This window comes from Pelophylax lessonae (assembly GCF_965119305.1).
Source record: "Pelophylax lessonae genome assembly, chromosome: 2".
Taxonomy (NCBI): Eukaryota; Metazoa; Chordata; class Amphibia; order Anura; family Ranidae; genus Pelophylax; species Pelophylax lessonae.
In genome coordinates this window covers 295,969,747-295,982,212 of record NC_138769.1, presented here as the reverse complement: position 1 = coordinate 295,982,212, position 12,466 = coordinate 295,969,747, and the positions used below count along the sequence as shown (strand labels likewise).

Below are 12,466 nucleotides of genomic sequence, written 5' to 3'. Positions count from 1 at the left end.
TTGGTAAAAAAAAATCGCAATAAGCGTATTTTGATTGGTTTGCGCAAAAGTTATTGCGTTTACTAACTAAGGGAAAGATTTTTGTCATTTTTGTTGGTTTTTTTTTTTTAACGCGTAATGGCGGCGATCTGCGATTTTTTTGCGGGACTGTGACATTGCGGCGGACAGATCGGACCCTTGACTGACATTTTTGACACTTTTGGGGGTACCAGTGACATTACTACAGTAATCAGTGCTATATATATGCACTGTTACTGTAAAAATGACACTGGCAGGGAAGGGGTTAACTTTATTGGAGAAGGAGGGGTTAAGTGTGTCCCTAGGGGCGTGTTTCTAACTGTGAAGGGATGTGGCTAGTGATGTAACCACAGAGATATACGATCCTGCATAGCAGGACCATATGATCTCTGCACTTACACAGGGGAGAATGACAGGCGGCTTTGTTTACATTAGCCGCCTGCCTTTCTCCCTCTGTAACGGATGATCGCGAGTGATCATCCGTTCACTCACGGTCACTCACGCGGAGGTGTCCGTGAACGAGCAGGGGCGGGAGCGCTCCTCCGGTGGCGCGCTCGCCCCCTATTAGCTCACAGGCGAGTGACTTACCCATACGTCACTTTGCCTGCACGGGGCTGACCGCCGCAGTATATGTACTTGCGGCAGTCGGCAAGCGGTTAAAGCGGTGTTCCAGCCTTCCCCTCCAAAAATTCAAAGTCAGCAGCTACACATACTGTAGCTGCTGACTTTTAATATTAGGACACTTACCTGTCCTGGAGTCCAGCGATGTCAGCATCGCAGCTGATGTTTCCATCGGCTGTCGGGTGCTGCCGCCGCCATTGCCGGTGAGGGAACCCGGCAGTGAAGCCTTCACGGGCGGGTCCCTAATGCGTATGCGCAAAGCACGCTGCGCATTCGGATTGGCTCAGCGGCGGGGGAAGGAGGAGGGGACCAAACTTCCAAGGGACAGCGCCGCAGCACCGTCTCCCGGAAGTGGGGAAGGATACCTGTCAAAAACAGGTACCCGTTCCCCCCTCCCCCCTGAAAGGTGCCAAATGTGGCACCGGAGGCGGGGGAGAAAGCAAATGAGCGGAAGTTCCACTTTTGGGTGGAACTCCACTTTAATCTACAACTAGCATGATGCTGCAAATGTAATCTGTTATGACATTGGATGGTTTGACAGTTTGGTTGAGAGCACAAAAAATGTTACATTTCTGCACGTGACGAGAATGTAACGTTTTTTTTTTAAACTGTTAAATCTATGGGTTTACCTCTGCTTTAAGAAGAAAAGTGAGACGTCATTAAAGTGAAAGTGATAAACATAACTCTTGATGGAATTGTCTGCAGCTCCCTAGTATATGCAATCAGGGACATTTATTTTAGCACGGTGATCACTGTCCTCTGGCTCATGACTATGTTTTGTTATTTACAGCTTAGCATAGAGGCGATTTAATAACTTTTTATGGATTGTTATAATGATCCAAGGTCAGTACAAAGATGAAGCAAATACTTTTTTTTTTTCTTCCTACAAAGGAGAATGGGACATCAACTGTATATCCAGTGTACAAGTAGGTCTTTAGGGATGGTTCACACCAGATGTAGTCCAATATGTTTTAATTCTGCATCAAAAATGCATGGACAGTGTTTAACATGGATTCCAATGGCCCTTAATCACATCAGTGCAGTGTGTTTCAGTGCAATCAACAAAACAGAACTTGTTGCACTTTTTTATGTATGGAACGCTGCAAAACACATCAAAAGTTCACCGGAACGCACATGTCCTCATCTGAAATGAAGAAGCGAAAAGAAAACTGGAATGCATCAAAAACGCGCATGCAGAAACACATCCGGAACACAGGAATTGTGGTGTGAACCGGTCCTGAAAGCTGAAGTTTAATCTGTATTTTGCCATCCCCAACTCCTCTCCTCCCTCATCCCCCCAATAACATGCTACTGACATTTTTTTTTTTTTTAATGTCACACTTTTAGACCCAGTGACATCATCATTAGCTGTCTGTGCTTTTCTCACAATGTAGGAGGCGGGGCCTGCAGGGTGTTGTACATAACGTCCTAAAAACATCACGGGACCCTGCCCCAGTACTCCTCTGAAAGCCCTAAGCCCTGCTGCAAGCAGTGGGCTGGCTTCTGGGAGAAATGATGCCAACAAAATGCCTTGATTGGTGGGTACCAGTCTGGAGAAGTGGGTGTTCCATACTGAGCCTCCATGATTAAAAGAACTGAAATCCAACAAATGAAAGGGCCGGGCGAAGGACAGGCTGGGGGGGGGGGGGGGTGGGTGGGAAAGGGTTAGATAATGCAGGGTGTCCTACAATCAGGAAATGAGGCAAATACTATCTGACTTGTTGCAGCTTTTAATGCTCACAGTGGGAAGCTCACAATGTGCAGTGAAATCAAAGTGAGCAATTTTAGTACATGTGATGAGCCTGTACAACTGTGCAAGACTAAAGTGTAAGGTTTAATTTTACATGAATTCCTCACCCATTAACTTGATATTAGAGACTTCTAGGGGCAGCTACTGCTGAACTGCTCCTGAAATTGCTATTTGAGTGGCCACTATGATGACCAAGGAGAACTAGAATTTTTTGGCCTGAGATTCATACACAACCAACTGGCTCTTTCTCGGTAGACCCTGCATGCAAACAGGCCTTGGGAAGTATGGATTGGGCACCACCAAGTTAGATCATAGCTCGTTCCTGAAGGTGCTGTATATTGTTCTAAATCTGTAGGTGTAGGATTTTTTCTGAGGACAGAACACAGGGGATGTCAGATGATTCTGTTATTTTTCTGTGTCTCATGAGCCACCAGTTACCTTACATAGTGTTGAATGTAGGTACATGGGGTCACCAGAGGAAATTAAAGTAGGAGTGCTGATGGTGGGCATGGCTTTTTATAAGTGAGTATGTCCAACCGCCTCTGTACTATTGTATTGTAAAAAAAACACATCAGAGAGGACTTGTATTTCTGGAGTGCCTATTTATAAACCGTGCTTCAGAAAATGCACCCAATAATGGCTGTGATCTAAGTGGTCATTGGACAGCACAAATCATAGTTGCGATGTACAAAGCCAATTAGAGTGGCTCTGTACCTTGTGAACCGGTCACATTCATCACAAGTGCAAATGCTAGTAGTGTTTACAAACATTTAGCCATGTAGGAAGCTCCCTTTTTTCTGTTGTGAATAGGCTGAATGTTTGGAAGCACAGCAGGGAGGAGGATCTGCAGCTCAAAGATGAAGGTGAAAGGTCTTAAAGTACCACTGACCGCTAATAATTGTGGGATTTTTTTTTTTTTTTTTTAAAAGGTGGGTTCCTGGTATAAAATGCCACTGACCACCAATCATTTTTTGTTTTATGTAAAGGGGGTTTAAATTGTCACTGACCACCAGTAATTGTGGGATCCTAAAGAAATAAAAAAGTAAATGTACGCAAACACATATTTTTTGGTATTTTTTTCCTTTATATAGTAAACAAAACAGTGATTATAAAAAACACCAAAAGAATCCATTATCTGTCTCAGAATTTTATCTAATATCCATTTGGGTACAGTGTTGCATGACTGATAGTTGTCAGTCAAACTATCACAGCACTGAAATATGTTAAACAAAAAATACCAACATAGCGCTAGAGTCCAATGAGTCTGTAAGAGCAAAGTAAAACCCCAACAAAATGAGTTAATCCTAAACGATTAGAGTCTTAAAACATTCACCAAGGAAGAGGTTAACTCGGGTGGTGTATGATGTGACGTGCTGCTCCATCCACCAGCAGGATAACTGCAAAAACATAAATCGAAAGGACAGAGCACACCGGCTCCTAGTGCAACACCGTTTATTGTTTAAAATGAAAAGATAACAAAGTAACATTAAACACTCACATTATGTTCAGAGAACAAGCAAGTCTATGTGAAACTATAGTGGCTCTCCCATGTTTAGGGCTCCAGGCTGGATCCAGGGTAAGCCGCCCACACACAACGAGGATCCTCCAATCACCGGGAGACTTGATCCTGATACACATCCAAGTGATCCTAGAGCAGTGCCAGCTGGTATCTGACCCTAGTGTTGCTATGACAATGCGTTTCAGAGGGCGTGGCCTCCTTCTTCAGGTCTGCCCAATGTTCTCAATGGGGGCCCTTAAGTAGTGTCATTCATATGGTTATATGGTTATTAACCTATTCCATGTCAGACGATAGGCTTCCCCAAGGAACATATGGCTACTAATTAATTAGCAAGGCAACTCAGTGTGCAATCGTGGCATGCATTCAAGTATCTTTAACACTAACCCCTTCTTTGTTATGTGCTACAAACAGTTACCTTGCTATCAAACCTATCCTCTAAACTGACTGTATTGTAACAGAACATATTACATAGTTACATAGTTAGTGAGGCTGAAAAAAGACACAAGTCCATCCAGTTCAACCTATGTGTGTGTGTTTGCTTTTAACCGTACATTGTATACCCCTGTATGTTGTGGTCTTTAAGGTGTCCATCCAATAGTTTTTTGAAACTATCAATGCTCCCCGCTGATACGACTGCTTGCGGAAGAGAATTCCACATCCTTACCGCTCTTACAGTGAAGAACCCCTTACGCACTTTAAGGTTAAACCGCCTTTCCTCTAGTTTTAGTGAGTGGCCACGTGTCTTATTGTATTCCCTTACTCTAAATAGTTTGTTCCTTATGCTAGGGTCGCCAGTACAGTATTTGTACATTGATATCATATCCCCCCTCAAGCGTCTCTTCTCCAGAGAGAATAGGTTCAGTGCATGTAGTCTTTCCTCATAGCCGATGTCCTCCATTCCCCTAATTATTTTTGTTGCCCTTCTCTGGACTTTCTCCAGTTCCAGCACATCCTTCCTGAGGACCGGTGCCCAGAACTGGACAGCATACTCCAGATGTGGCCGGACCAGAGTCTTGTAGAGTGGAAGAATAATCTCTTTATTTCTGGAGTGAATCCCCTTTTTTATACAACCCAGTATTCTGTTGGCTTTGCTTGCAGCGGCTTGGCATTGCATGCCACTTCCAAGCCTGTTGTCTACCAGTACCCCCAGGTCCCTTTCCATCCTAGACTCACCCAGAGGTTCCCCCCCTAGTGAGTAGCTTGCTTTCTGGTTTCTGGCCCCCAAGTGCATTACTTTACATTTTTCTACATTAAATCTCATCTGCCATGTAGTTGCCCACCCCGTTATTTTGTTCAGGTCTGCTTGCAAGATTTCCACATCCTGCATAGAAGATATTGGCATGCCTAATTTAGTATCATCTGCAAATACTGAGATTGTACTAGATATCCCCTCCTCTAGATCATTTATGAATAAATTAAACAGGATTGGTCCCAGGACAGAACCCTGGGGGACCCCACTTTCCACACCCGCCCAATCCGAGTACTCCCCATTAATCACCACCCTCTGTACTCTCCCCTGGAGCCAGTTCTCTATCCAGGTACTCACCTTATGGTCCATACCTACCTTCCTTAGTTTGTACAGTAAGCGTTTGTGGGGAACGGTGTCAAAGGCCATTGCAAAGTCCAGATACACCACATCCACAGGCTTACCTTTATCTAAGTGGCAGCTCACTTCATCGTAGAAGGTTAATAGATTGGTTTGGCATGAACGATTTTTCATGAATCCATGCTGATTACTACTTATAATACCGTTTTCATTACTAAAGTCTTGTATGTGGTCCCTTATCATCCCCTCCAAAATTTTGCAGACTACAGATGTTAGGCTGACCGGCCTATAGTTACCCGGGATATATCTCGGCCCCTTTTTAAACATACATACATTTAAAAAATTTAAATAAAAGAATCACTTTTTCCAAGCATCTATTTTGAAGCATCTATTAAAAATCCTTCTAACAGAGGGAGGTGCATATTATATATGAAGGAAAACTAAAGTATATAACTTTCCAATAGCATGCTTCTTTCATAAAAAATCTATACAATATTATAATGGATATATGTAAATTCATTAATAAAATCTCTATGTTGTGGTGAAAAACACATAAAAACATCACAGTACACAGAACTCACAGTAGGATCGCAATAGACTGGCAGGCTACCGACCCAATGTGTTTACCTATATGACACTGAATTGGGTTATTACAACCACTACAGTATCATTGAATAACAATATGTTATAATTATGATATGAGTAAATCTTTTAAGATTTCTATCATTTCTGATACACCCTGAACATCCAGCTCATATGGTATACTACCCAACTTAAACCATGTGCATGTGCATATGCATTGGAAATAGTTCAATATAGTCACACTATATATATCTCTTAGCATGGGGACACTGGTTGGCAACATGTGCACATGTGAGAGGGGCACAAGAGTACACGTAAGGAGATGCGCCCTCCCCATGCGCGTGCCCCCCCTACAAGCCCACATGCACCCACAACCCTTCACAGCGAACTTGCCCACTATGGTGTAGCATGCCACATGTCACCCTACCGGAAAGTAAAAAGGAAAACAAAGAAACTGGTACACAAAGAAATTTAAATGATGGTACTAATTTCTAAGTCTTCATTGAGCCCCCCCCAGGGCTCATTGAATTGAAAGTAAAGATCCAGAAAGTTTCTCTGTAACATAATCTAGAGTATCTTTCACCCTCAGGCTCTTTTTAGATTTTTGGGGGATCATACCACCATTGTACTTATCAGAGTATTTATTTGGGGCATCTTGGATAAGTTCTTCCTTATATCCCGTCTCCATACATTTTTTGTGTAAAACTGTACATTGCTTCTTATATTCTGAAACATTAGTACAGTTCCTACTCAGTCAATGGAATTGACTATAGGGGATATTTTGCTTCCAATTGGATAGATGGCAGCTCCTATAATGTACATAGGAGTTTCCAGCAGCTTCCTTAAAGTGAGTTTTGGAAATGACGTTTGCCCTCAACGAATACTAAAGCCCTGTACACACGATAAGAAATTTGGCCAGGAAATTTCGTCCGACAACCGATCTGCTGATTTTCGGCTTGTTAGTATGGTGCTTTCAACAGCCGACTCCGACTTTTCGGGTGACAAAATCCTGATGTGCAGGCATTAAAATTTTTGTCCTCCGTCAACACACGTCCGATTTTCATCTCATTAGTACATATTTAGACGGGGAAAAATCTTATGAGCAAGACTAGGCATGCTCAGAGATGAAATAACACATAGAAAGCAATCCAACACATGACATCACTTAAAATAGAATTCTGTCGTAGGGGAAAATTCGTGTGCAGTCTAGAGCACATTCCAACCAACAGACACCGCTCTGGACAGAAGACGGACAACCGGTCTACGAGGCTTAAATTCTTGGGATCTGCTACATATGTGAACCGAACATTGTATGTGTTGTGTTTGCAAAAGTCTACAAACTCATAGATCACATCTGCAGGACCATTCCAGGTGATAATAATATCATCAATGAATCTTTCTTAATATACCAGATGTTTGCTGAAGGGATTGTTCCTCCAGATGGGTTTCTCCTCCCAACAAAATAAACATAAACTAATTTGCATAACAAATTAGCTCCCATCGCTGTACCTGATGTTTGTAAAAAATGAGCTCCTTGGAATTGAAAATAATTATGTGTCAATGCAAACTCTGTGCAATTACTAATAAACTGGGCTTGAAGAGCCTCTGAAATGCGTTGTTGTAGCAAACTTAGCGTCAGATACCAGCTGGTTCTGCTTGAGGATCACTTAGATGTGTATCTGGATTGAGTCTTCCGGTGATTGGAGGATCCTCATTGTGTGTGGGCGGCTTACGCTGAGAACTTTGGCTGTCAGCTTACCCTGGATCAAGCCTGGACCCCTGCACATGGGAGAGCCACTATAGTTTCACATAGGCGCGCTTGTTCTCTGAACACAATGTGAGTGTATAGTGTTACTTTGTTATCTTTTCATTTTAAACAATAACCGGCGCTTGCACTAGGAGCTGGTACGCTCTTTTTTTCTTCCTATTTATGTTTTAGCACTGAAATATAGCCTGCTAATGAAGAGGTATATACATGTGGTTAATGATCCAGTCATTGTAAGGTTTCCAAGAAAGAAACTCATTGATTAGGCTACTTTCACACTGATCTATTGCAAAAGCGTTGTAAAAACGCATATGCATTTTTGCTGCTTTCCAGTGCCTTTTTGCATGTGTGAGAAAAGGACATGTGACTCAAAAAATGCACCAAAAACACTTTTTGATTTGTTTTTACTGTGTTTTTTGATGGGTCTTTCATTCATCTTCAAAGGGGTTTTTGGTTTTGTTTTTTTGTTTTTTTTTTGGGGGGGGTTTGTTTTTGGGTTTTTTTTTTGTTTGTTTTTTGTTTTTGGTGCATTGTTTTTTCTTTATCTACCGCACCAAATATGCACCAAAAATGCAGCAAGCAGGACTTTGAAAAAACGCAACAGGCCCGCAACTGACCAATGTGAATAGTTGGATAAAGAGAGGATGTAATGGACATGTACTCTGTGAGGCTAGCTAGCATGACATAATAGTAGTTTCTCAGAATAGGTCTGGAAAACACTACATTTTTCAATGACCCTTGTAAAAATTTCAGTTACAACAAATGCAGAATTTGTAGCTAAAATAGGTAATAAGGTAGTAATCTGTTTTTTTTTCCTCATTTTATCATTGTAATTTCTATTTTTCCTAGTGCCTCCCTTTCCTTTTCAATGAAAGGATCAAATAGCCATGATGACTTTAAATGGAAGGTAAAATGTAAAATCAGAGCAAATAGCGGTTTAAATTAGTTTTATTTTGTTCAAAGATTTTTAACAGAGCATATGTAGATGTGAAGTATGCTTATATATTTTATCCCTTTACAGGGGGAACCTCGCCTTTCATGGCAAGTGAAGGCGGTCTCTGCAGAATCTCTCAGCCCTTTACTTGAAGCCTCAACCAAAAATATCACCAAGTCCTTGGCATCCCTGACTGATATTTTAGAGGATGTTGGAGGGTTTTCTCCTAGTTCACTGCGGAGCAGAGGCTCACACAGTTTTACTCTGCCACTGCGGGGAAACACATTGTAAGTGTGATGCAAAAACAGAAAGAATGACTTGTTGGGCAAGTGGGCACAGAGCAATTCTCTCATAACACAAAAACGATACTCCATTGAAAATGCTAGTCAACTCATAATTTGTTGCACTGTGTTTAAAGTCAAAGGGGAACCTGAACTTTCTCTGCTGCAGTTTCACTTTTATATAGTTATATAGGTCCCTTCCCCACCCTGTGGCTGGACAGTGAAGATAGAAGCAGCACACTAATGATCTCATCTCTTTGTCACTCTGCTCTTTCCCTCTATCAACAAGGCTCATTGCTCCATCACCATTCTTGTAAAAAGACAATTAATTAATTAGGGAAATTCCCCAAACTTGTTCTCAAGTCCCACCATCAGCTCTTGTTTTGCAGACAACCCACACAGATGGAATAATCAGGAGCTCAGCAATGAATGTTTAAGCTGGATACACACTATATAACTTGTTTGATTTCCTTTAGATTTACCTTCAACTATGTAGTGCAAGGGCCTGCCTGATTGCAAACAAATTGAAAGTGTTTAAGTTTGACCTCATATTATATGGTTTTGGTAAATCTAAAGAAAAAAAATGAATAAAGAAAATTGTATAGTGTGTATCCAGCTTTAGTTGCTTGTGTTTGTAGTTGGTGGAATCTAAGAACAGGTTTGGAAAAAAAATGCACTAGGCCTTAAATACAATAAACCTGTCCTAAGAGATAAATAAGCTGCCATTTCTGAACCTACTTATTAGAGCTGCACGATTCTGGCCAAAATGAGAATCACGATTTTTTAGCTTGGAATAAAGATCACGATTCTCTCACGATTCTCTGTGTAACAAAAAAAAATTGGGATAACTTTACTGTTACGTTTTTTTTTTTTTATTCATTAAAGTCTATTAATTGCGTTTGAAAGACTGCTGCGCAAATACAGTGTGACATAAAATATTACAACAATCGCCATTTTATTCTGTACGGTCTCTGCTAAAAAAATATATAAAATGTTTGGGGGTTCTAAGTACTTTTCTAGCAAAAAAAAATGATTTTAACTTGCAAGCAACAAGTGTCAGAAAAAGGTCCAGTCTTTAAGAGGTTAAACTTCCTTTCTCCCTGGCAGAGGGAAGGAAAAGATACAATGTAATCATTTTTGTTTATAGTTACTGGGAGACTTATGCTGATAGGCGTTTGCCGGGAGGCTTTTTTTTTTCCACAGCTGTTCTCTCTGTTATGCAGCTATGCAAAGAATCGAGCATATCTCAGGTTTAGATCGTCAGGGGGGTGAATCAAGATCGCGATTTTCATACGATTAATCGTGCAGCTCTACTACTTATAAAAAAAGCTAGCTGTCTGGCTTTTATGCCTATCCAGGGAATTTATTATATTGTGAGTCGCTGATCTTAAATTATTATGCAGATTAGGAATCCTAACTTTGCCATGACTTCCCTTTTCAATTGTTCTAGGTAAGTAAATTTAAAAAATACTTAAGCCAAAGACAGCCAGGCAATTAGCATTTTAGGGGGTCATAAATTACAAGATCCGCATTCTCTCAGTACAGGTCATCTTAAAATCTTATGGAGTAAAGTTAATTGATATACTTGCTTTGGTCTTGGATAAACCAAAGTACACATGTTCTTTCTGCTATTTTAGAACTGCATGGTTCCACCATACAAGTAAAATTGACAGCAGATACAAAGATGGCATGCACATTATTTACCACAAATACAATTATAACTGAAAATGAATTAATTTTCTTTTCTTAACTCATCATCATGGCGTGCCACAGGGGTTCAATCTACCTCCAGCACAACCCTCTAAAAATGTATCCCACCCTAGCAGATCTTAGCCATTGCTAGATACTTATAATTTGGGTGGGCTCCTGTGATGCCATGGGATGGTCAGAAAATACAAACTAATGTAATTATTGGTAATCAATTTACCCTTTTACTGGCATCTCTGTGGCATCACACAAGGGAAATAATTACCTCAGACTGGGTGGTATACAATGTTTTTTAATCTTTCTTAGAATCAGCAGGCAATACTTTTTATCCAAATTAAATATAAGTGAGTGCAGCAAAATCTACACCGTTATGAGACGGAAAAACTTTTGACTCAATCAACACAATCCATGATGTTACCCAGAACATGGGTATACTGCGCATTAAGTGTGCAATCACCCCTTACGATGCCAGAAGAGAGTTTATTCTAGAAGTCTGGCCAATGACCTTGGTGATTCATGTAAATAGTATTCTTTGGAACCTCTGTGCCCCTGTTTCTCCCTCTGAAAGTCAGGAACTGCTGTTCTGACTTTCTAAACACCACAATATTCTGGAGAAAAGCTTTCAGGATTCTGCTCACATTGAGCAGATGTCTTTAGCCATCCTCAGTCGTGGTAAACGTTGGTGAGACTAGTTCCTGATTGACCTGGAACCTGGATGGTAGAAGGTCCAGCCTCAGAAAAAGGCCAAAGATTCCATTTAGGATAGGAAGGTCTCAAACATATAACAACTCTCTAGAACTGCATCCCTAGCCTGTGACCCATGACGTGCTTGTGAAAGCTGATAAGGCAGTGATCTTGACTTAAAGACTCAGTCCTATATGAAGACCTGTCTGAAAAAAATGCTAGCATGTTGTGTTTTGGGGTTTCTTTGGATTAAAGTCATATACTACCCCAAACCACTTGAACTTCTCTGAGATTTAGTTATACATCTTGTTTGTTCCTGGTGTTCTGTTTTTATTAAGGTGCTTACAACTGCTTCCAGGCAGCCTCCCCTCCTGTGCCTTCTCCTTTCAGGAATCAGTTTTGAGTCAGACAGGTATCCTGATCGCTGAGCTGGCACGGGAGGGAGACCCACAGTTGCCTGGGGCACAATGATAGGATTGCAAACACTCTTACACTTAAGTAGTTCTTGAGCTAGCCTGTTTAGGAACTTGTAAATCAGGGGCACATGAGTAAAGATATAAGTGCTGTAAGCTGGCCTAGGTGCAGTGAAAACAGCGATCAGTACTGCCTGAGCACTAAAACATTTTGGGTTGAACTTCTACACCGGTGTGTTCTGGGGAGACAGGAACAAGTTCACCTCTGGTGGGCCCCATTTCTGCATCAGCCAAAACTAAAAAGCACTGAAATCCCACTGACCCTGACTCCTTGGCAGTGTGCCCTCCGAAGAGGTGCATGTGAAGTAAGTGTGATCCTCTTTATGGAGTGAATATAGTGGCAATTCCTGAGGTCAACTTTGCCAGAGTACCACCACATACTGGCCTACGTGAGCCAAAAAACAAAGATCTGCTATTTCAAGGATATGATTGACCACTGCTAAAGATATCCCTGTGGTAAAAGTCAGATGTACCATTGAGTCCATTTGATCATAGGAATCATTGCAGTCAGTATTCTGATGATCTATAGGTACTTTGTTATAGAAAGAACTTGAGCTGAGGGGGCCTCTGACTACTAGGTTCTTTC

The 12,466-nt window shown here is 41.3% G+C and overlaps 1 protein-coding gene across 5 annotated transcripts in view; it reads left to right on the top strand.

Annotated features, from left to right (window-relative positions):
- The window catches only part of KIF21B (kinesin family member 21B), a 212,120-nt gene that overhangs the window by 165,569 nt on the left and 34,085 nt on the right, over window positions 1-12,466 (top strand). For all 5 annotated transcript variants that reach the window (XR_014224915.1, XM_082245371.1, XM_082245372.1 and 2 more), the window contains exons 24-25: window positions 8,651-8,708; window positions 8,823-9,022. Coding sequence is in view for 4 of the 5 variants with exons in the window: in XM_082245371.1 (XP_082101497.1) it covers window positions 8,651-8,708; window positions 8,823-9,022 (258 nt within the window). In the remaining variant the exon portion in view is untranslated. The remainder of the gene's footprint in view (window positions 1-8,650; window positions 8,709-8,822; window positions 9,023-12,466) is intronic.